This window comes from Lynx rufus, unplaced genomic scaffold (genome assembly GCF_022079265.1).
Source record: "Lynx rufus isolate CCGP_SWC_20201006 ecotype Redwood Valley unplaced genomic scaffold, mLynRuf1.p SCAF_19, whole genome shotgun sequence".
Classification (NCBI taxonomy): domain Eukaryota; kingdom Metazoa; phylum Chordata; class Mammalia; order Carnivora; family Felidae; genus Lynx; species Lynx rufus.
Genome location: NW_025814833.1, coordinates 2,276,776 through 2,301,768, shown reverse-complemented (window position 1 = coordinate 2,301,768; position 24,993 = coordinate 2,276,776). Strand labels below are relative to the sequence as shown.

At 37.2% G+C, this 24,993-nt stretch overlaps 1 protein-coding gene across 1 annotated transcript in view; it reads right to left on the bottom strand.

Annotated features, from left to right (window-relative positions):
• IL1RAPL2 (interleukin 1 receptor accessory protein like 2) overlaps positions 1 to 24,993 on the bottom strand; it is a 612,469-nt gene that overhangs the window by 44,640 nt on the left and 542,836 nt on the right. Inside the window, exon 7 of the mRNA XM_047082151.1 lies at positions 4,074 to 4,203. Within this exon, the coding sequence (XP_046938107.1) occupies positions 4,074 to 4,203 (130 nt within the window). The remainder of the gene's footprint in view (positions 1 to 4,073; positions 4,204 to 24,993) is intronic.

The window sequence follows — 24,993 nt, the reverse complement described above, 5'->3', positions numbered from 1 at the left end:
CATTCCTACCAGTAATGTATGAGGATTCCAATTTCTCCACATCCTAGGCAACACTTCTTATAATCTTTTCAATTATAGCCAGCCTGGTGAGTATAAAGTGTTGTCAGGGGTTTTGATTTGAATTTCCCTGATGAATGACTAATTCAGACACCTTTCATGTAATTTTTTCCTCGAAATATTCCCATTTAATCAATATTTTGCATAGGCTCTCAGGGGATTCAGAGATCCTCAAAGTTATGACCCTCTAGAGTGGAACTGTTGGGTGGACACATGAAGAGAAGCTGTCATAATAGCTATAATAAATTATATTTAATCATAGAAAATAATATAAAGTGTACTTGTTTCTTTCACACTGCTACATATTCGATAAAAAAAAAGTGAAAGAATGCACTGCACTGAAATATTGGATTGGCTTCCACTACAAGATTCTTAATGGGAGTAGAGGTGGAAGGGTCCCAACTCCTATTGGAATGAAAAATGTACATTGTATATCACCATTTCTGAAATTAAAGGACAATCTCATAGACTGAGTAAGAAAAATTACCTATCCCTTATATATACAAAAGATATCATATCAAATAGGATTAGAAAACCAAAAAAAAAAAGATGTCTATCTACCAGGGAGCTATCTGTAAGAGAAAAAAATTACCTATCCCTTATTCATACAAATGAATTTTTTTCCCATTTATTAAAATTTCTATTGTCAAAGATACCATTTTTCAAAGATACAATATTTTAATGATAATTTTCTCTTCTTCAAGGTAATTGTTTTGAATGCCATCAAATACAGATACTGCAACCTTTATTTTTCTATTTTTTTTTACAGATACTGAAATTTTCTTTTATTATTTTTTTTAGTTTGGTCATTTTTTAATCTACTCTGGCAAACTCTATATCTATTTTATATATTGATATCATTCACATTCAATGTAATTATTGATATGTTGGGCTTATGTCTGCCATTTTATTTATTTTATTTTTTTATTACTTTTAATTTAACTGTATTTTTTTATTTTTTAAAATTTACATCCAAGTTTGTTAGCATATAGTGAAACAATGATTTCAGGAGTAGATTCCTTAGTGTCCCTTACCCATTTAGCCCATCCCCCATCCCACAACCCCTCCCGTAACCTACAGTTTGTTCTCCATATTTATGAGTCTCTTCTGTTTTGTCCCCATCCGTTTTTATATTATTTTTGTTTCCCTTTCCCTTATGTTCACCTGTTTTGTCTCTTAAAGTCCTCATATGAGTGAAGTCATATGATTTTTATCTTTCTCTAACTAATTTCATTTAGCATAATACCCTCCAATTCCATCCACATAATTTCAAATGGCAAGATTACATTCTTTTTGATTGCCGAGTAATACTCTATTGTGTATATATACCACATCTTCTTTATCCATTCATCCATCAATGGACATTTGGGCTCTTTCCATACTTTGGTAATTGTTGATTAGTGCTGCCATAAACATGGGGGTGCGTATGTCCCTTCGAAACAGCACACCTGTATCCCTTGGATAAATACCTTTCTCTGTATGGCTTATTTTACTTAGCATAACACTCTCCAGTTCCATCCATGTTGCCACAAAAGGCCATATTTCATTCTTTCTCATTGCCACATAGTATTCCATTGTGTATATAAACCACAATTTCTTTATCCATTCCTCAGTTGATGGACATTTAGGCTCTTTCCATAATTTGGCTATTGTTGAGAGTGCTTCTATAAACATTGGGGTACAAGTGCCCCTATGCATCAGCACTCCTGTATCCCTTGGGTAAGTTCTTAGCAGTGCAATTGCTGGGTCATAGGGTAGTTCTATTTTTAGTTTTTGAGCAACGTCCAAACTGTTTTCCAGAGTGGCTGCACCACCTTGCATTCCCACCAACAATGCAAAAGAGATCCTCTTTCTCCACATCCTTGCCAACATCTGTTGTTGCCTGAGTTATTAATATTAGCCACTCTGACAGGTGTGAGGTGGTATCTCAGTGGTTTCATCTGTATTTCCCTGATGATGAGTGATGTTGAGCATTTTCTCATGTGTCGGTTGGCCATCTGGATGTCTTCTTTGGAGAAGTGTCTATTCATGTCTTTTGCCCATTTCTTCACTGGATTATTTGTTTTTTGGGTGTTGAGTTTGATAAGTTCTTTATAGATTTTGGACACTAACCCTTTATCTGATATGTCATTTGCAAATATTTTCTCCCATTCTGTTGGTTGCCTTTTAGTTTTACTGATTGTTTCCTTCACTGTGCAGAAGCTTTTTATTTTGATGAGGTCCCAGCAGTTCATTTTTGCTTTTGTTTCCCTTGCCTTCAGGGATGTGTTGAGTAAGCAGTTGCTGTGGGCAAGATCAAAGAGGTTTTTGCCTGTTTTCTCCTCAAGGATTTTGATGGCTTCCTGTCTTACATTTAGGTCTTTCGTCCATTTTGAGTTTATGTTTGTGTATGGTGTAAGAAAGTGGTCCAGATTCATTCTTCTGCATGTTGCTGTCCAGTTTTCCCAGCACCACTTGCTGAAGAGACTGTAGAAGGATCATACCTTGAGATCATAAAAGCCATATACGAACAACCCAACGCTAATGTCATCCTCAATCGGGAAAAACAGAGCTTTCCCCCTAAGGTCAGGAACAAGACAGGATGTCCACCCTCGCCACTGTTATTCAACATAGTATTGGAAGTCTTAGCCTCAGCAATAAGACAACACAAAGAAATAAAAGGCATCCAGATTGGCCAGGAGGAGATCAAACTTTCACTCTTCGCAGATGACATGATATTCTATATGGGAAACCCGAAAGATTCCACCAAAAAACTGCTAGAATTGATTCATGAATTCAGCAAAGTTGTAGGATATAAAATCAACGCACAGAAATCGATTGCATTCCTATACACCAACAATGAAGCAACAGAAAGAGAAATCAAGGAATTGATCCCGTTTACAGTTGCACCAAAAACCATAAAATACCTAGGAATAAATCTAACCAAAGAAATGAAAATTCTATACGCTGAAAGCTATAGAAAGCTTATGAAAGAAATTGAAGAAGGCACAAAAAAATGGAAAAAGTTTCCATGCTCCTGGATAGGAACAACAATATTGTTAAAATGTCAACACTACCCAAAGCAATCTACATATTCAATGCAATCCCTATCAAAATAACACCAGCATGCTTCACAGAGCTAGAACAAATAATCCTTAAATATGTATGGAACCAGAAAAGACCCCGAATAGCCAAAGCAATCTTGAAAAAGAAAACCAAAGCAGGAGGCATCACAATCCCACACTTCAATCTCTACTACAAAGCTGTAATCATCAAGACAGTATGGTACTGGCACAGGAACAGACACTCAGATCAATGGAACAGAATAGAGAACCCAGAAATGGACCCACAAACGTATGGCCAACTAATCTTTGACAAAGCAGGAAAGAATATCCAATGGAATAAAGACAAATGACCTTATATTAAATAAGATTAGAAAACCAATAGAATACATTTCTATATACCAGGAAGGTATCTGGACAGTTTTTGTAACAGGTGGTATCTGTCTAGGGAGGTGCTAAACTGACAGTCACTTTTAGGATGAGCAGTGGGTACTGGGAAAAATAAATACTATTCAACAAGAGCCATCACAGTTATTTTGGTGAGTAGTAGCTTACTACTGTCACTGTAGCTTTACTTTTATGACCTATGAAAGTTGTCTGTTCCTAGGGAGTAAATAAATGAGCATTTTCCCAGTAGTCTGAGGAGTCACCTACAAAGTTTGGACATTTGGTATGGCTGGATGGAGTAACAGTGGCCTAAGATTTTGAAACTCAAAGGAATTTGCTTAAGCAGATTTGAGGGGGTCATTACACTCCATGGTATATTCTTAGAACCTGAGAAAACTTCCTTATATTCGAAGCTTACACATTTGCGTTTCTTAGGGCAGTCAGCCTCACTCTTTCTACCATTTCAGCTTTTAGAAAATGGAATGATTTGGAGTTGCAATTAAAATCCCAAGCAGAAGCTCTTCTAGGATGTTCCATTGATTAACTGCAAAGAAAGCAAAGAAAAAATAAGCAATTCAAGTACTGTACCTTATTTCACCCTCTCTAATGTGACCTGCCAGTTCTTCAATAAACTTCTCCCCTTTCATCCAGTAGATCATTGGTCCAGACTCTCCACTGAATCCAAAGAATGCTTTGCAAGGGATGTTCAGAGGCTTACCTGGGAATGACAGAGAAAAGGAATTGAACAAACGGCTCCTGGTTATCTCTAGGAGACAGAAAAGGACTGTTTAATATCCAAAGGAAAGCTCAGAGGTGACCCATTTTCAACTCTTCTTCCAATCATTTTATCACTGGAAGGTGGCGGCGTAGGAGGATGCTGGGCTTACCTCGCGTCCTGCTGATCACTTAGATTCCACCCACACCTGCCTAAATAACCCAGAAAGCTGCCAGAAGACTAGCAGAACGGAGTCTCTGGAGCCAAGTGCAGACGAGAGGCCCACGTTAGAGGATAGGAAGGGCGGAGAGGTGGTGCGCGCTCCACGGACTGGCTGGAGGGAGCCGGGGCAGAGGGGCGGCCCGCCTGCCAAGCAGAGCCCCCGAGTCTGGCTGGCAAAAGCAGAGGGGCCGGATGGAGTGTGTTCCGACAGCAAGCGGGACTTGACATCTGGAAGGTTATAAGTTAACGGCTCTGCTCGGAGAATGGGAGGGCTGGAGGACAACGGGAGGGAGAGTTGTTGAGCCCTGGACGACAGAGTGCAGCTTGGCGGCGAACAAAGGCACTCGCCAGCGCCATCTCCCTCACTCATCCCCCAGCCAAAATCCCAAAGGGAACCAGTTCCTACCAGGGAACTTGCTTGCACCAGGCAAACACCCAAAGCTGTGCTTCTGTGGATCCATCCCTCCGGCGGGTCTGACTCCCTCCCGGTGCTGCAGGGCCCCTCCCGAAGTGGATCTCTGAAGGAAAAGCGAGCTGAGCCTGCCCCTCCTGCCCCCGTGCACCTTGCCGATCCACCCCAGCTAATACGCCAGATCCTCAACACCACAAGCCTGGCAGTGTGCAAGTAGCCCAGACAGGCCACACACCCCACAGTGAATCCTTCCCCTAGGAGAGGGGAAGAGAAGGCACACACCAGTCTGACTGTGGCCCCAGCAGTGGGCTGGGGGCAGACATCAGGTCTGACTGCGGCCCCGCCCACCAACACAAGTTATTCAAGACAGCACAGGGGAAGTGCCCTGCAGTCCCCCACCACCCCAGGGACTATCCAAAATGACGAAACAGAAGAATTCCCCTCAGAAAAACGTCCAGGAAATAACAACAGCTAACGAACTGATCAAAAAGGACTTAAACAATATAACAGAAAGTGAATTTAGAATAATAGTCATAAAATTAATCGCTGGGCTTGAAAACAGTATAAAGGACAGCAGAGAATCTCTTGCTACAGAGATCAAGGGACTAAGGAACAGCCAGGAGGAGCTAAAAAATGCTATCAACGAGTTGCAAAACAAAATGGAGACAACTACGGCTCGGATTGAAGAGGCAGAGGAGAGAATAGGTGAAATAGAAGATAAAATTATGGAAAAAGAAGAAGCTGAGAAAAAGAGAGATAAAAAACCCAGGAGTATGAGGGGAAAATTAGAGAACTAAGTGATGCACTAAAGAGAAATAATACACTCATAATTGGTATTCCAGAGGAGGAAGAGAGAGGGAAAGGTGCTGAAGGTGTACTTGAAGAAATAATAGCTGAGAACTTCCCGGATCTGGGGAAGGAAAAAGGCATTGAAATCCAAGAGGCACAGAGAACTCCCTTCAGACGGAACTTGATATTCTGCAGGACATATCATAGTGAAACTGGCAAAATGCAAGGATAAAGAGAAAATTCTGAAAGCAGTTAGAGATAAACGTGCTCTAACATATAAAGGGAGACCCATAAGACTAATGGCAGACCTATCTACTGAAACTTGGCAGGCCAGAAAGGAATGGCAGGAGATCTTCAATGTGATGAACAGAAAAAATATGCAGCCGAGAATCCTTTATCCAGCAAGTCTGTCATTTAGAATAGAAGGAGAGATAAAGGTCTTCCCAAACAAAAACTGAAGGAATTCGTCATCACTAAACCAGCTCTACAAGAGATCCTAAGGGGGATCCTGTGAGACAAAGTACCGATCATTTTATCACTGTACATGAGAAAAAATTTAAATAATCACAAGGACTTCTGTGAAATTTAAAAATTAAGATATTATCAAAAATGAAAAAGTAAATAAAGTTGATCAGTTTTTAGAGCGGCTTAGTTTTACTGCCTCCTTACCAGGAACTAATAAAGAGAAATCAAATTGAAAGAACTGTACTTTTCTTTTTTAAGAGTATTAATTATTGCTTACTTGGACTTGCCTTTGAAATTAACATTAATCAAAAGTATAAGTTAATTTTTTATTGGTGAGAAAGCATACAATAGGCTACCCACTATTAAGATTGCAAAGGGAAAATTTGTTTATTCTGATAATTGTCTATTCTAAGAAGAATTGGATAATGCAAATCAGAGAGAGGATTTTTTAGTTCAAAACTGTTTATAAAAAGTACATGCAGGGAAAACAGTCTCAACATGTCTTTTATATTCTTGGAGTTTGCTTATAGTATTTAAATAATTCTAGGCAATACTGCAGCATTTTTTATTATTCATCTTTGTGATTATAGCTAAAAACTTTGTTTTAATTGTAAATTTATCATCAATATATAGCAATTATTTTCTGCTGGCATTGATTGTATTTTCTTCTTGCAAAGTAGGTTAATAAGAGAAGAATGGTATAAAGAGCACAGTCTAGACATTTCTGACAAAGGAACCCCCCAATTCATTAATCGTAATGTAGCATATCATTTCCTCCATAGTATGCAATTTTTGCCATCGTTGAAGAACCAGATAATTTCAAAAATATTTTTCCTTGTAGAGTGGATTTGTTCCCATAATTACTCTGAGATGTAGACAAATTCACCATTCTATTCTTAAATTGATCTGAAACTTTCATGTTCTAAGAATCATTACTTTCTGGGACTCTTTCTATTTAATAACCATAATTAGCACATGGTTTTCTTTGAGGACCATTTTCATAAAGAAACAATTTTAATGGGAGTTAGGTTCTACATTAAGACAAAGTGGAAATTAAAAGAACCTCATAGACATGTAGATCCTGGATAATAGGCAGAGCTTAAATATAATAAGTAACTTGTATATTGATCTTTCTATAGTGCAAATTTATTATCTCAGCAAAATGACATATTGTGGACCTTTGGGATCATTCAATTATTGTCAAAACTTTTGGTATCAATAGTCTGTCTTGTATGTCTAACACAAATATGAAGCAAGGTTATTAATTGTTGCTTTGAACATGTGCTCTGTGATATAAGCTTATGTAGAAATGAAAGATATAGCCTTGTATGGTGGAAAGTGCACAGGAGATTTGGATCCTGGTTTTGGATACAGCATGAAAAAGCAGATTATCTGGCTCTGGGCAGATTACCTAACACTTTATAAACTAACTGTTACACATGTAATAAGGATGGTGATATTTGGGAAGCTAAAGTAAGCCAGTGTTTACAAAAGTACTTGGTAAATTCAAAAGTGCCATCCAAATTTAGCATGGTGGTGTTTTCCTTCCGAGGCTTGGTCTTTCAAGAAATTAAATTGAAGCATAATCTGATATGGATACTGGGATAGATAAGTGTTAATTCTGGCTTTGTCAATTTCATATCCTTTTTAAATTTATGAACCCAGTGTGATAATAGCCTTCTCTTATCAACGCACTATAAATATTTCCTGTATTCTAAAGTAGGTATGATTTATCCAAGCAGGTCCTGTGTTCTCTAAACCTGAACACAGTGTCTTTTCTATGCCTTACTGCTGTTGATTCCCATGAAATTTAAGCTATTAAGGGACATCAAACCAGATGACAGAAAATCCAGAGACTATGATAAACATTATTATAAATAATCCCAGTTGTGAAAACTACCAGTATATATATATATATATATATATATATATATATATACACACACACACACACACACACATATATATACACATATATATACATATATATACATATGTATATATGTGTATATATATATATATACATACATATATACATATACACACACACACATACATACACATACATACATATGTATAAATTCTGGTTGTCATTCTTTTGGGCTATGTTGAAGAATATATCAAATAAAATACCTTATAGTAATTCCTAGCATGTAGATGCTAAGATCTCTTTTGATTTCAATGGAGAAAGGCAATTATAGCAATATACAAATAGGGACTTCCTTGAGGTGGTCTATCAAAATGACAGATTCTGCCTTTCCTTGGTACTATACAATGGGTACTGACTATAGCAGCAATTTCTTCTTGTAATGTTTTTACTCTCCCATCAGACTGTTCTTGTTAAATAAATATTCAGCAAATGCTGAATAAATATCCTCAATAATTTTTGTCAATGGCTAAAACAGGAAAACCATTTAACCATCATATGCAATACTCTGAGGAGAGCACCAAAACCATTAGCTTTTGTGTCAGATAGTGAGACTCTGTGTGCAAGGGTGTGGGTATCTTCTCTTCCAAAAGGTATGTGAAGGATCTCTGCATTGAGAAATAATGTGAAACGGAATCAACCCAAGCTTTCTAAAAGAGGGCTTATTTCCATGTAAAAACACTTAGCTACTATTTGCATATGTTTGCTACTGTATTGTTTTGCCTCTGGACATTTTCAAAGTCATTCCCTTGGTATTTTATACCCTACTAGTAGAAATGACCAGCTCACATTTGTATCTAAAGGGGATAGTACAGTAGGCTGAAAATTATAAAAATAAAAAGAACTTCATAAGTTTCTCAGTGTTTTGTGCTATTCACAAGAGATGGTTTTAGATAATCCTTGTAGGATTAATCTGTATTACTAACAATTTCTCTATCACTTTCTTAAGTCTAGACAGGCAACAAAACATATGTTCATACAAAGAAATGTATATAAATATTCATAGCATCTTTATTTGTAAATAGCCAAAAACTGGAAATAGTCCAAATGTTCACCAACAGGTGAAGGGATAAACACTGGTACATTCATACCATAAAATTTTAGTCAAGTGTGAAAATGAATAAATAGTGATACCACTCATCCATTGATAAACACTGTCCATCCATTGATGGACACTTAAGTTTGTTTCCATATCTTGGCTATTTTAAACATTGCTTTAATGAACATTAGGGCGCAGATATATTTTTAAGTTAGTGTTTTTTTAAAAAAATAAATACCCAGAAGTGTAATTGTTGGATTATATAGTAGTTCTACTCTTAATTTTTTAAGGAATCTCCATACTATTTTCCATAGTGGCTGCACCAATTTACATTCCCACCAATAGTGCACAAAATTTCCCCTTTTTCCACATCCTTGCCAACATTTATTTCTTGTCTTGTTGATTTGAGCCATTCTAAAAGGTGTAAGATGATATCTCATTGTGGTTTTGATTTGCATTTCCCTGATGATTAGTGATGTTGAGCATGTTTTCATGCGTTTTTTGGTCCTCTGAACACTTTTTGATATGATGATGATGATGATGATGATGATGGTGATGATTTGGTGTTGTTATATAAGGTCTTTATACATTTTGGAGATTAACCTCTTACTAAATATGTCATTTACAAATATTTTCTCCCATTTAGTAGGTTGCTTTTTTGTTTTGTTGACTTCCTTTGCTTTTTATTTTGATGACATTTATTTTTGCTTTAGTTTCCCTTGCCTTAGGAGACATATCTAGAAAAAAATGTTGCTGTAGCCAATGTGACAGAACTTATTTCCTGTGTTCTCTTCTAGAATTTTTATGGTTTAATGTCTCACATTTAGGCCCTTAATCCAATTTGAGTTTATTTTTATATATGCTGTTAAAAGGTGGTCCAGTTTCATTTTTTTTGCATGCAGCTGTCCAACTTTCCAACAGCACCATTTATTGAAGAGACTGTCTTTTCCCCATTGTATATTTTTGCCTCCTTTGTCATAGATTTATTGACCATATAAATAGTGGATCTATTTCTGGGCTCTCTACTGTCTTCTATTTACCTATATGTCTATTTTGTCCCAATATCACTCTGTTTTAATTACTGCAGCTTTGTAGTATATCTTGAAATCTGGAATTGTGATACCTCCAGGTTTTGTTTTTCTTTCTCAAGATTGCTTTGGCTATTTAGGGTCTTTTATGGCTCCCTGCAAATTTTAGTATTTATTTTGGTTTTGTGAAAAATGGTGTTGGTATTTTGATAGTGATTTTATTGAATCTGTATTACTTTGGGTAATATGGAAATTTTAACAAAATTAATTCTTCCAATCCATGAGCGTGGAATACCTTTGCATTTATGTCATCATTAATTACTTTAATCACTGTTTTACAGGTTTCAGAGTACAAGTCTTTCACCTCTTTGGTTAAGTTTATTTCTAGGTATTTTATTGTTTTGGTCATAATTGTAAATAGTGCTGTTTTCTTAATTTCTCTTTCTGCTACTTAATTATTAGTGTATAGAAATGCTACCAATTTCTGGATATTAATTTTGTATTCTGCAACTTTACTGAATTCGTATATTACTTTTGGTAGTTTTTTTTATGGAATCTTTAGGATTTTCTATAGCATTCTATTGTCTGCAAATAGCGGCAGTTTAATTTCTTCTTTACAAATAAAGATGCCTGTTATTTTCTTATCTTGTCTTATTTCTGTGGCTAGGACTTCCTGTGCTATTTAGAATAAAGTGGTGAGAAGAGACATCCCTGTCTTGTTCCTAATCTTAGAGGAAAAGCTCTCCATTTTTCACCATTAGCTTAGGGTTTTTCATACATGGCCTTTATTATGTCAAGGTATGTTCCTTCTATCCCCACTTTTTAAAGAGTTTTTATTGTGAATGGATGCTATCCTTTGTCAAATGCTCATTCTGCATCTATTGAGATTATCATATGATTTTTATCCCTCACTTTGTTGATATGGTATATCACGTTGATTGATTTGCAAATGTTGAACCATACTTGCATCTCTGGAATAAATACCACTTGATCATATTGGATGATCTTTTTAGTATACTGTTGTATGTGGTTTGCTAATATTTGTTGAGGATTTTGCATGTATGTTTATCAGGAGTAGTAACCTATAGTTTTCTGTAGTTTTTGTCTGGTTTAGATATCAGGGTAATTCTGGCCTTGTAGAATGCATTTGGAGGCTTTTCTTCCTCTTCTATTTTTGGAATAGTTTGAAAGAATAGGTATTAAATCTTCTTTAAATATTTAGTAGAATTCATCTGTGAATCCATCCAGTCCTGGGTTTTAATGTTTTGATAGTTTTTTGATTAATGATTCATTTTTATTACTTGCAATCTGCTTGCTCAGATTTTCTATTTCTTCCTGGTTCAGTTTTGGAATGTTGTATGTTTCTAGGAATTTATCCATTTCTTGTAGGTTATTCAATGTCTTGCAATTTTTCTTAGTATTCTCTTTTAATCTTTTGTATTTATGTGGTGTCCGTTGTTATTTCCCCTATCTTGTTTCTGATTTTATTTACTTCAGTCTTTCTCTTTTTTTCTTGATGAATCTCGTTAAGTCTATCCATTTTGCTTATCTTTTAAAGAGCCATCTTTTGGTTTAATTGATTATTTTCTATGTTTTTAAGTCTATGTTATTTATTTCTGCTTTGATCTTTGTTATTTCCTTCCTTTTACACCTTAGGCTTTGTTCTTCTTTTTCTAGTTCTTTTAGGTGTGAAGTTAGATTGTTTATTTGAGCTTTTTCTTGTTTCTTGAGATAGGCCTATTATTGCTATATATTTCCCTCTAAAAACTGCTTTTGCTGTGTCCCAAAGATTATAGACGCTTGTGTTTTCGTTTTAGTTCGTCTCCAGCATTTTTTATTTCTTCCTTAATTAGTTCATTGACATGCTGGTTGTTTAATATCATGCTGTTTATTCTCCATATGTTTGTGTTTTTTTCCCCAGTTTTTTGTCTTGTGATTTATATCTAGCTTCATACTGTTGTTGCTGGAAAAAATGCATGGTATGATTTCAATCTTCTTAATTTTTTTTAAGACTTGTTTTGTGGCCTAATACGTAATCTATTCTGGTGAATTTTCCATGTGCAATTGAAAAGAATATGTATTCTGTTGTGTGGGGATGGAATGTTCTATATATATGTAATATGAATCTGGTCCAATGTGTCACAAAATGGCACCATTTCCTTGTTGATTTTCTGCCTGGATGATCTATCCATTGGTGTAAGTGGGTGTTAAAGTCCTCTATGGTAATTTATATTACCATTTACTTCTCTCAGTATGTCAGTTAATAAGTGTTTTATGTGTTTAGGTGTTCTAGTGTTGCATGTGTAGTCATTTACAATTGTTATATCCCCTTATTGGATTAATCTCTTTATCATAATGTAATGCACTTCTTTGTCTCTTGTGTCAGCCTTTGTTTTAAAGTTTCCTTTAATTACTACTACCCCAGCTTTTTTGCTGTCTCCATTTGCATGGTAAATGTTTTTCTATTCCTTCACTTTCAGTCTGTATGTGTCTTTAGATTTGAAGTGAGTCTTTCTGAGGCAGTATAGAGATAGCTCCTGTTATTTGTTTTTTTTTTTAATTTTTTAACGTTTATTTATTATTGAGAGACAGAGAGACACAGAGCGTGTGCAGGGGAGGGGTAGAGAGAGGGAGAGACATAGAATCTGAAGTAGGCTCCAGGCTCTGAGCTGTCAGCACAGAGCCCAACGTGGGGCTAGAACTCACAAACTGCTAGATCATGACCTGAGTCTGAGTCGGTCACTTAACCAACTGAGCCACCCAGGCACCCTGAGATAGCTCTTGTTATTTGTTAATCCATTTTGTCATCCTATGTATTTTGATTGGAGCATTAAGGCCATTTACATTTAAAGTAATTATTGATACTTATGCACTTATTCCCATTTTGTTATTGGTTTTCTGATTGTTTTTAATGTTCTTCTCTGTTCCTTTCTTATTATTTTGCTGTCTTTCTTTGTGATTGATGGGTTTCTATAGTGTTATGTTTGGCTTTCCTTGTTGTTGTTGTTGTTGTTGTTGTTTTAACTTTTTGTATATATCATAGGCAACGATGTGGTTCATATATAACATCCTAAGTTAATAGCAGTCTACATTAATTTGATGGTCATTTAAGTTCAAACACATTCTTAAAAAAAAGAAAAAATATACATTCCTTTTTTTACACCAACACATGGAAGATGGTTGCCATATTTTACATCTTGTTATTCATGATTTTATTATGTCTAATTATTTCCAATTTTCCACTTAAAGGTTTACCTTTAAAATATCCTTTTTAAAAAGTTTTTATTTAAATTTCAGTTAGTTAAGATACAGAGTAATATTAGTTTCAGGTGTGCGATACACTGATTCTAATGTGCTCCTTAATCCTCATCAAATATTTAACCCAAAACCCTCACCTCCCTTTTGGTAGCCATCAGTCTGTTCTCTATAGTTAAGAGCTTGTTTTTTGGTTTAGCTCTCCCTTTTTACCTTTATGATTGTTTTGTTTCTTAAATCCGATATATGAGTGAAATATATATATATATATATACATATATATATATATATATATATATATATATATATATACACATATATACCACAGCTTCTTTATCCATTCATCAGTCAATGGACATTTGGGCTGTTCCCATAATTTGGCTATTGTTGATAATGCTGCTATAAACATTGGGGTCCATGTATCCCTTTGAATTAATACTTTTGTATTCTTTGGGTAAATACCTAATAGTGCAATTACTAGATCATAGTTGTAGTTATATTTTTAACTTTTTGAAGAAATCTCCATACTCTTTTCCAGAGTGGTTGCACTGTATGGATTGCCACCAACAGTGCAAGAGGGGTCGGCTTTCTCCACATCCTTGGCAACACCTGTTATTTCTTGTGTTGTTAATTGTAGCCATTCTTACTGGTGTGAGATGATATCTCATTGTAGTTTTGATTTGAATTTTTCTGATGATGAATGAAGTTGAGCATCTTTTTCATGTGTCTATTGGCCATCTGCATGTCTTCTTTGCAAAAATTTCTATTCTATACATTGGATTATTTATTTTTGGAGTGTTGAGCTTCATGTTCTTTATATATCTTGGATGCTAAAAATTCATTTTTATTTTTAAGTTGATTTGTTTTTGAGATAGAGAGCAAGCACGTGTGTGAGTGGGGGAGGGACAGAGAGAGAAGAGAGAGAGAGTCTCAAGTAAGCTCCAAACTATCAGCACAGATTTCTGCATATTGATTTTGTATCCTACAACTTCACTGAATTCGTGTATCAGTTCTAGCAATTGTGTGTGTGTGTGTGTGGGGGGGTCTTTCAGGTTTTCTATGTAGAGTATCAAGTCATCTCCAAAAGTTACAGTTTTACCTCTTCCTTGCCATTTTGTATGCCTTTTATTTCTTTCTGTTATCTGGTTGCCGAAGCTAGGACTTCCAAAACTATGCTAAATAACACAGTAGTGAGATTGGACATCCCTGCTATGTTCCTGACCATAGAGGAAAAGCTATAAGTTTTTCTCTATTGAGGATCATATTAGCTATGGGTTGTTCGTATATGGCCTTTATTATGTTGAGGTATGTCCCTTCTAACCCTACATTGTTGAGAGTTTTTTTCATGAATGGATGTTGTACTTCGTCAGATACTTTTTCTGCATCTATTGAAAAGATCTTATGGTTTTTATCCTTTCTTTTATCAATGTGGTGTATCACGTTGAATGATTTGTGACTATTGAACCACCTTTGCAGCCGAGGAATACATCCCACTCAATCGTAGTGAATGATTCTTTTAATGTACTGCTGGATTCAGTTTGCTAGTATTCTACTAAGAATTGTTGCATCCATCAGAGATATTGGCCTATAGTTCTTTTTTTTAGTGGAGTGTTTATCTGGTTTGGGTATCAGGGTAATGCTGGTGTCATGAAATGAATTTCAAAGTTTTCTTTCCTTTTCTATTTTTTGGAATAGTTTGAGAAGAATAAGTATTAATGGTTCTTTAACTGTTTGGAAGAATTCACCTGTAAAGCCATCTGGTCCTGGACTTTTTGTTTCCTGGGAGAATTTTTTTATTACTGATTCAATTTTTTTTTCTTTTTTTTTTTGCTAGTTGTTGGTGTGCTCAAATTTTCTATTTATTCCTGTTTCAGCTTTGGTAGTTTATGTTTCTAGGAATTTATCTGTTTCTTCCAGGTTGTTCACTTTGTTGGCATATAGTTTTTCATAATATTTCTTTATAATTGTATTTTTAAAAATTTTTTAACACGTATTTATTTTTTAAACAAATTTTTTTCTAATTTTTTTTTCAACGTTTATTAATTTTTGGGACAGAGAGAGACAGAGCATGAACGGGGGAGGCGCGGAGAGAGAGGGAGACACAGAATCGGAAGCAGGCTCCAGGCTCCGAGCCATCAGCCCAGAGCCCGATGCGGGGCTCGAACTCACGGACCGCGAGATCGTGACCTGGCTGAAGTCGGACGCTCAACCGACTGCGCCACCCAGGCGCCCCAACACGTATTTATTTTTGAGAGACAAAGCATGAGCGGGAGAGGGGCAGAGACAAAGGGAGACACAGAAGCCAAAGCAGGCTCCAGGCTCTGAGTTGTCAGTGCCAAGCCAGATGAGGGGCTTGAACTCACAAACTGTGAGATCATGACCTGAGCCGAAGTCAGATGCTCAACTGACTGAGCCACCCAGGCGCCCCATAATTGTCTGTATTTTTGTGGTATTGATTGCTATTTCTCCTTTCTCATTAGTAATTTTATTTCTTTTGTTTTTTTTTTTTTTTTTTTTTTTTTTTTTTTTTTTTTTTTGCTTTTCTTTTTGATAAACCTGACTAGGGGCTTAGCAATTTTATTATTTTTTTTTCAAAGAACAAGGTCCTGCTTTCATTGATCTATTATGTTGGTTTTTAGTTTCTATATCATTTATTTCTGCTGTAATCTTTATTATTTACTTCTTTCTGTAGTTTTGTGTGTTTTTTTTTTTGCTCCTCTAAATGTAAGGTTAATTTTTCTGTTTGAGATTTTTCTTTCTTAAGGTAGGCCTGTTTTGCTATATGCTCCCCTTTAGAACCTCTTTTGCTGCACCCCAAACATTTTGGGCCACTGTGTTTTCATTTTTACTTGTTTTCATGTACTTTTACAATTTCTTCTTTGATTTCCTGGTTCACCCATTCATTGTTTATTATCATGTTGTTTAACCTCCATGTATTTGTGGTTTTTCCAACTTTTTCTGATGGTTGACTTCAAGTTTCATTGCACTGTAGTCATAAAACATGCATGCTGTGATCTCAATCTTTTTGTACTTGTTGAGACCTGATTTGTGATCTAGTATGTGATCTATTTTGAAGAATGTTCCATGTGCACTTGAAAATAATGTGTATTCTGCTGTTTTAGGATGGAATGTTGTGAATATATCTGTTAAGTCTATCTGGTCCAGTGTATCATCCACTGCCATTATTTTCTGTTTAGATGATCTGTCCATTGATGTAAGTGGGGCATTAAAATTCCCTAATATTATTGTATTATTATAAATGAGTTCCTTTATGTTTGTTATTAATTATTTCATATATTTGGGTGGTTCCACATTGGTTACATAAATATTTACAATTGTTATATCTTCCTGTTGGATTGTCTCCCTTTATTATGATATAGTGCCCTTTTCCACCTCTTGTTACAGTCTTTGGGTTAAAGTATAGTTTGTCCCATGTAAGTATTACTACTCCCACTTTATTTTGACATCCATTTATATGATAAACATTTCTCCATTCCCTCATTTTAAATCTGCAAGTGTCTTTAGGTCTAAAATGAGTCTCTTGTTGGCAGCATATAGACGGGTCTTGGTTTTTATCCATTCTGACACCTATGTCTTTTGATTGAAGCATTTATTCCATTTACATTCAGGGTAATTGTCAATAGATATGTATTTAGTGCCATTTTATTACTTCTTTTGTTGTTTCTGGAGGTTTTCTCTGTTTCTTTCTAGTATGTATCACTTTTGGTCTTACCTTTCCACTCAAAGAATCCCCTTTAATATTTGTTGCTGGAATGGTTCAGTGGTCACAAACTCTTAGGTTTTTGTTTGTTTGTTTGTTTTCTTGGGAAACTATCTCTCTTTTTATTCTGCATGATAGCCTTGTTGGATAGAATATTCTTGGCTGCATATTTTTGTCATTCAGCACTTTGAATATATCATGGCACTTCTTCCTGGCTTGCCACATTTCTGTTGAGAAATCTCCAGCTAGCTTTATGGGTGTTCCCTTGTATGTTAAGGATTCTTTTGTCTTGCTGCTTTTTCATTACAATATGTCATGTTGGTGGCCTGCTTTTGTTGATTGGGATGAGAGTTCTCTGTGCCTCCTGGATCTGGATATCTGGTTCCTTCTCCAAATTAGGGACGTTTTCAGGTATTATTTCCTGAAATATATTTTCTGCCCCCTTTTCTCTTTCTTCTTCTTCTGGGACTCCTATAATACTGTTATTGTGTTTGATGGAGTCACTGAGTTCCTTAAGTTTATTCTTGTGTTCCATAATTCTTCTTTTTCTCTTTTGTTCATCATTTTCCAGTATTTTGTCTTCTAAATGAAATTATTTTCCATTATTTTGTCTTTTTATCACTTATTCTTCTTCTCTTTCCAGCCTTGTGCTCATTGCCTCAAGACTGTTTCCAATCTCAGTTCTTTCATTTTTCATGCTGATTATTTTTTAACTCTTTTATCTCTATGGTAAGGATCTCTCTGAAGTCTCCCATTCTTTTCTCAAACCCAGCTAGTATCCTTGTGATTGTTGGTTTAAATTCTCTTTCAGGCATGTTACTTATATCTCTTAGGCTTAGATCTCTGTCTATAACCTTATTCTTTCATTTCTGATATATTCCTCCATGTTGGCATTTTGTCTAAGTCTTGGACTTCCCTGTGTTAGAAAAGTCCATTATATTTTCTGCTCTTGAGAATAATGGCTTTATGAAATAGAGATCATATATTGTCTAGGTCCTGGTGCTTCAAGGGGTGTCTCTGGTGTGTGTTGTGTGTTGTCTGCTTTTTGGCTGCTGCATTCTTCAGGCTAGTCATCTACAGAGGATCTTCTTGCTTGTGGTGGTCAGTGTTTGGCCCTTGGCCAGAATGTGTCAAGTTTTAACTAGGTGTTCTCTGGTCTGGCTTTTACTTTTTTACCTTTTATTTTTTTTAAATGTTTATTTATTTCGAAGGAGAGAGAGCGTGCACGTGCACACATGCATGAGTTGGGGAGGGTCAGATAGAGAGAGAGGGAGAGAGAGAATCCCAAGCAGTCACCAAACTGTCAGCACAAAGCCTGACATGGAGCTCAATCCCATGAATGGTGAGATCATGACTTAAGCCAAAATCAAGAGTCAGACGCTTAACCGACTGAGCCACCCAGGTGCCCCTGGTCTGCTTTTTAAATGGGATCTGATACTAGTTTCACTAGAACTAAAGTCCTGCATCACTCTCTGGTCAGGAGACATGGTGTGGACAGGGGTTTCTGCTGGTTTTCTGGGGAAAGGTACTGATGTCCTCGGATTGAGGCAAGCTTGATCAAGAAGGACAGCCCTTGGTGTGGGACTTGGTGTAATCAGGTTAGGCAGCCAGTAAGGGCACTGCATTACTTCAAGCAGGTGGCTCTGTGTTTATGCTGAGGCTTGGGGGAGGGAAATGGCATCATCTAGCTCCTTTGTCCCTAGAGAGGGGTCTCCATGAATGCTGCCTCTCAGGGAAGCACTCTAAGAAGAGTCAATAATCTCACCCCTGTGTGTCTGAGGTATTTTTCAGATTGCTGTTTCCGTAATGTCTGTCTCCAGGTTGTTTGCTTGTCTTTTCTACAGGAGAAGTTCAGTATCTTCCCAGCCAATCCTGCTGACTTGTAAAACTCCAAGCTTTAGGGATGCGGTGTGGACAGGGGCCTATGCTGGTCTTCTGGGGAAGAAGCCCACCATGCTTGGATTGAGGCAAGCTTGATTGAGAAAGGGAGTCCTGTCAGACAGCAGGGTGGGGGAAGGAGACTTGGTGTAAGCAAATTAGGCCTCCAGTGCTGGGACTGAGATGCTTTCTGCAGGTGGTTTGCTGTTTATGCTGAGGAGTGGGGGAGGGAAATGGTGCCAGCCAGATCCTTTATCCCCAAAGAGGCATCTCTGTGAACACTGCCTCTCAAGGACACTGTCCAAGAAGAGCAAAGATTCTCCCCACTGTGTTTCCCAGACATTCTTTAATTTACTGTTACCATGCTATCTGCTCCTGGGATTTTTACCTGCTTTCTCTCCAGGAGCAGTGCAGTTTCCTTGGGCTCTCTCTCAGCCAAGCCCACTGACCTTTAAAACGCCAGTCTTCAAGCCCTGCTGGTTGCAAGAACTCATGAAAATCAGCACTACTCATTTTCCAAGCTAATGGGTTTGGGGAAATGTTCTCCTGACGCTTTCCCCTGTGTGCTCTGCTCTCTCTTTCCTTTCTCCATGATCATGGCTCCCTCCCATCTGCAGCAAACTACATCTCTGCACTTCCTACTTTCTTCAGTGTGGCCTCTTCTCTCCATTTTGTTGTGGAGTTTGTTCTGTCCATCTTCAAGTTGATTTCTGGGATATTTAGAATGATTTTATAGTTATCTAATTGTATTTGTGGGATGAGATGGGACTTAGATACTCCTACTCCTCTGCTTTCCTCTCTCCTCTCCCCATCTTATCTCCCTTATCACATTTAACATTTCTTGTAAGCCTGGCTTAGTGGAGGTAAACTCTTTTATCTCTTGTTTGTTTGGGAAACTATTGCTCCTTCAAATCTGAATGATAAACTTGCCCAGTAGAGTATTCTTGTTTCAGTAGTGAATATATCATGCCATTTCCTTACAGGTTTTCTCTCATAGAAAACTTTTTATTTCTCTCTTGCTGCGTTTAAGATTTTCTTTTTTTAAAGTTAATTATTTTGAGAGAGTAAGTGAGCATGAGGATGGGAGGGTCAGAAAGAGAGGGAGAGAGACAATCCCAACACAGGGCTCAATCTCATGACCATGAGATCATGACCGGAACTAAAATCAAGGGTCAGACACTTAACCAACTGAGCCACCCAGGCGCCCCAACTTTTAAGATTTTCTCTTTATCTTTGACCTTTGACATTTAAATTATTATGTGTCTTGATGTGGACCTATGTGGGTTTATCTTGTTTGGAACTCTGTGCTTCTTAACTTGGATGTCTGTTTCTCTCCCTATGTTAGAGAAGTTTTCAGCTATTATTTCTTCAAATCCATTTCATTTTCCACTGTTTTCTCTCTCTTCTTCTACTTTTGGGATTCCTAAAATGCAATTGTTCACTTGATGTTGTCCAAGAAATCCCTTAAACCATCCTTTGTAAAACTTCAATTCTCCTTTTGCTTTTGCTGTTCAGCTTAGGTTTTTTCTAGTGCCCTGTCTTCAAAATCACTGATATATTCTCTGCATCCACTAATCCACTATTGATTCCCTCTAGTGTGTTTTTTATTTAAGCTATTGTATTCTTCAATTCTGATTGGTTCTTTTTTATATTTTCTATCTCTTTATTGAAGGTCTCACTGAGTTCTTCCAGTCTTATCTCAAGCTTGGTGAATATCTTTACAATAATTACTTTAAATAATTTATCAGACATATGGCTTGTCTACATTTCATTTAGTTCTTTTTCAGAGATTTTATCTTATTCTTTCTTTTGAGGCATATTCAACTGTATTACCATTTTGCTTGACTTTCTGTATTTGTTTATATGAATTGGGTGGAACAGCTCCTTCTACTAAACTGGAAGAAATGGTCTTATGTATGATACTCTGTTACATAGATTGTGTATGCTTGATGAATTTTGCTGGCTGGCTGGAGCTGTAGCTGGCATGGGATGGGGTACTAAGGCATTTCATATAACAGCCACCTTGTCAGGACAGGTAAAGTTGAAGCAGATGCAGGCTGGGGTGTCTAAGGTTCTATGAACTGAGGGCACCCTCTTAGGACAGGTGAAGCTAAAATGAGTCTAAACTGCTATGTCTCAGACATTCTATTCAGGGAGTGCCTTGGCATGGTGACTGGAACTGATGTAGTGTGCAGATGAGGAGGTCCCTGGGCTCTTCTCACAGAAGGTTTCCTGGCAGGATATCTTAACTAAAAGTGGGTGCAAGCTAAAGGCACCCCAAGCTCTATAGAGGACACGTTGGCAGGATAACTGAAGCTGAAGTGGATATAAACCAGGATTTCCTGGACTCTCTGTACAGAGGGTCCCCTGAAGTGGTTGCTAGCACCAATGTGGGATATAAGTTGGGAGATCTTAGGGCGCTCCATGCAGGGGGCATACTGGCAGGATAGCTAAAGCTAGAATGGGCATGGTCTGGTATTGTTCTTGGGCTGTCTACACAAAATTTGCCCTGGCAGAACAGCTGAAGTAATAGGGTGTAATAAGCCAGGTGTTTCAGGGCTCTCTACTCTGAAGATAACCTAGTGGAACAGCTAAAGATGAATTGGGTGTAAGCCAGTATGTCCTATGGTGTTCAGCACAGTGGGTTTCCTGTCCGGGTGGCTGGAGCCAAGGCTGGCAGGGGCAGGAGTATTCCAGGGCATTTCACATTAGTGGTGCACAGGTGGAGTGGCTGAAACCAGTGCAGGAAAGCACCTGAGATTTCTGGGAACTCCACACAGGTTACAATTTGGCAGGATGACTGAACCTAAAACATACATAACCCGAGTTTCCAGAGTGCTTTGCATGTGGGGTGCCCAAGAAAGCTATCTGAAGCCAAAATGGTGTGGGCCTAGAGTGTTATGGGGTGGGTTTGCCTGTGTCACCTTGGTGAAAACTTGCTATTTTAATTATGTGTCTTGGTGTGGGTCTCTTTGGGTTTCTTATTTGGACATTTTTGGCTCCCTGGATATGGATGTCTATTTCCTTCCCCAGGTTAAGGCATTTTTCAACCATTATTTCTTCAAATAAATTTTCTCAAGTTTTCTGTCTCTCTTTTCCTTCTGGAATCTGTATAACATAAATGTTAGTCCACTTGATATTGTCCCCCAAGTCCCTTAAGCTATTTTCACTTTTTTTTCTCTCTTTTGCTGATCTGATTGTGTGAATTGTACTGTCTTGTGTTCAAGTTCACTGATACTTTCTTCTGTTTAATCTAATATGCTGTTAAACCCCTCTATTGTATTTTTCAGTACAGTTTATTGTATTCTTCAACTTTGTGACTTCTGTTCGGTATGTTCTTATATTTTCCATCTTTCTGTTGAAGTTCTCACTGTGTTCATCCATTCTTTCCTTGACTTTGGTGAGCATGTCTATGGCCATTACTTTGAACTCTTTATCAGATAAATTAGTTGTTTCTATTTCATTAATTTTTTTCCCCCTGAGGTTTTTTTCTTGTTTGTTTGGAACATTTTCTCTTGTTTCTTCATTTTACTTGAGTGTCTGTGTTGTTTTCTATACATTAGATGAAATAACCACCTCTTCTAGTTCTGAAGTAGTGACCTTGTGTAGGAGATGAATCTTGTTGTTCAACTCTGTCTCAGCTCTTCATTGTCTCTCAAACATTTTTAATTGTCCAAATATTCTATTATATTTTTGATCGCTCCCAGTAGGTGAGGGTGTGTAAAGACCTATGAGTGTCGCACAGGGGAAGGTTTGAGTCAGCACTTAGATTCAGGCTGATTGGAAGCCAGAGCCTCAGGCAGCAGCTTTTTAAAGGATGCAAATATATATAGTCCTTTGTGGCTACAAGCATAAACCCTGCTGGTCTGCAGACCAGGTGAGTTGGAGGTATCCCTTAGGTGACAGTCACAAAGATTGGAGCTCCAGACAAGGGTATAAACTTCTTTCTGGGAGAAACAAGTGAGATGGAACAAGGCAGAGTGCAAATATGTTATCCTTCAGGCTATGTTCCCTAAGAGTACCTGAGCCTGAAGCCTGCTTCTCAGGCTTTAACTCCAGGACAATAAAATAGGCCTCTTTCACAGACGGACTGAGAATCGGTTTCAGTTTGCTATTTGTGCAGTGCCCTGGGGGTAGTAGTCTGTGAATAACTGTTTCTCCTATTATTATAGTCCCATGGAGCCCAGGAACACAAAGCCCCTGTCCTCTGGAACATAGTAATAAAAGAGCATCTGCTGGATGAAAAAAACCAGGACACCAGACACAAAACCAGGGTACAAGATGCGTGTAAAAGCTCCCATCTGGGAGACACTGGTGCTCTGGAGCACAGCAGAGGGAGAACCCAAAGATTATTCTCATTGAAAGAAGAAAAAAAAATAGTGACTGATAGCTTTAGCAGGTCAGAAGGAGAATGTGAAAACGGTGCTCACTAGCCCACATCCTTAGTATTCTGAGAGTCCCTTGACCCTCCAGCTGGTGCTTTAAGATTAACAAATTAATTTCTGTCACATAAAGTCTGGGTGCTTTTTACATAGCTGTTTCTGTGCTGGGCTGTGTGGTGAGTCCACACATGAGTCCTTTAATAGCCATTTTTCAGTTGACTACAGCCTTTTGGGTCTTGGCGACATGAGCCCCATTTGTTTTCAAAACCAGATATTTGAAGGCTTATCTTTCAGTTGCAGGTACTAAAAATTGGGGGTACCTGATGTAGTGTAATAACCCTTTGCTACTCAGGGAGAACCTCCAAGTTTGGGAATTCTCTCCTGATTGTAAATTGATGCACCAGTGGTGGGGCTTATGGTGAGATTGTGTCTTAGCCTGTCATACCTACTACGTGTGGCCTTTTTCTTGTTTGCCCAATGTGAAGAAATTTCTTAGGTAGTTTTCAGAGGAAATTGTTTCATATATAGCTTTAGATTTGGTGTCTCCATGGTGAGTTCAGTCCCTTCATACATCACCATCTTGAACTGCCTCCCATATCAGCTTTATTCATAACAGCCCAAAACAACTAAAATTTCCATCAACATGTGAATGGTTATTGGTACATGCTACAACATGAATAAACCTCAAAGCCATTGTGCTGAGTAAATGAAGCCAGACACAAAAGACTATATATTTTATGATTTCATTTATATAAAATTTCTAGATGTGGTCTAGAAACCACATGACTATAGAAACAGAAAGTACATCAGTAGTTAGTTATGGCTGGGATCAGGGATTGCCTGAAAACATGGGGGAGCAAACTTTTGGGGGAATTATGGAAATGTTTAAAGTTGCTTTCTAGTGGTGGCTACAAAAATGTATACATTTATTAAAAGCTATTGAATGGTACCCTTAAATGGGTAAATTGTATGCTATATAAATTACAGCTCAATGAAGCTCAATAAAATTTTAAAAGTCCATCTCTTAAGGAAATTTATACCTGGGAGGGTACATATAAAGGACAATACACAAAATAAGTTAAATACAATGGAATTTGTGTACAGGTTCTATGAGTTCTCAATGTTTTTTTTTTTCAAAACTAAAGCCATGATGCTAATCACTGAATGGTCTATGCGTAAGTTTCCAACTAGCCCAGCAAGATTATATTTTGCACTTCAAACCCATACAACTGCTCTGAGACAACTTTAAGAGAATCTGAGACTGACTTACCTAACATGATAGAATTGCAGGTAAGTGTGGAAAGATAAAATCTAATTTTGCCTGCACATCTTAATCTCCCCCTGTACTGGGACTTTCTAAGAATTTCTCAAGGATAAAAATTTAACTTCCAATTTCTTTATCTAGCTTCATCCCCTTTTTCCTTGATGGGCTATAGATTTTATAAAGACCACAGAATAACCATCAATATTATATTCTAGCCACACAGTTCTTACATCTTTTTCTCTTTGGACAATTTTCAAGGAAACTGTTTTGTTCCCTTTAAATTGTCCTATTATCTCTATTTCTTGGGATACATTTTTTTCCAATTATGTTAACAGAAGCACACTCACAGTGGTTAATTTTTTGTGAGATTTGTAATTTTTATTACTGTGTTTTTATCTATTGCAGGGATTT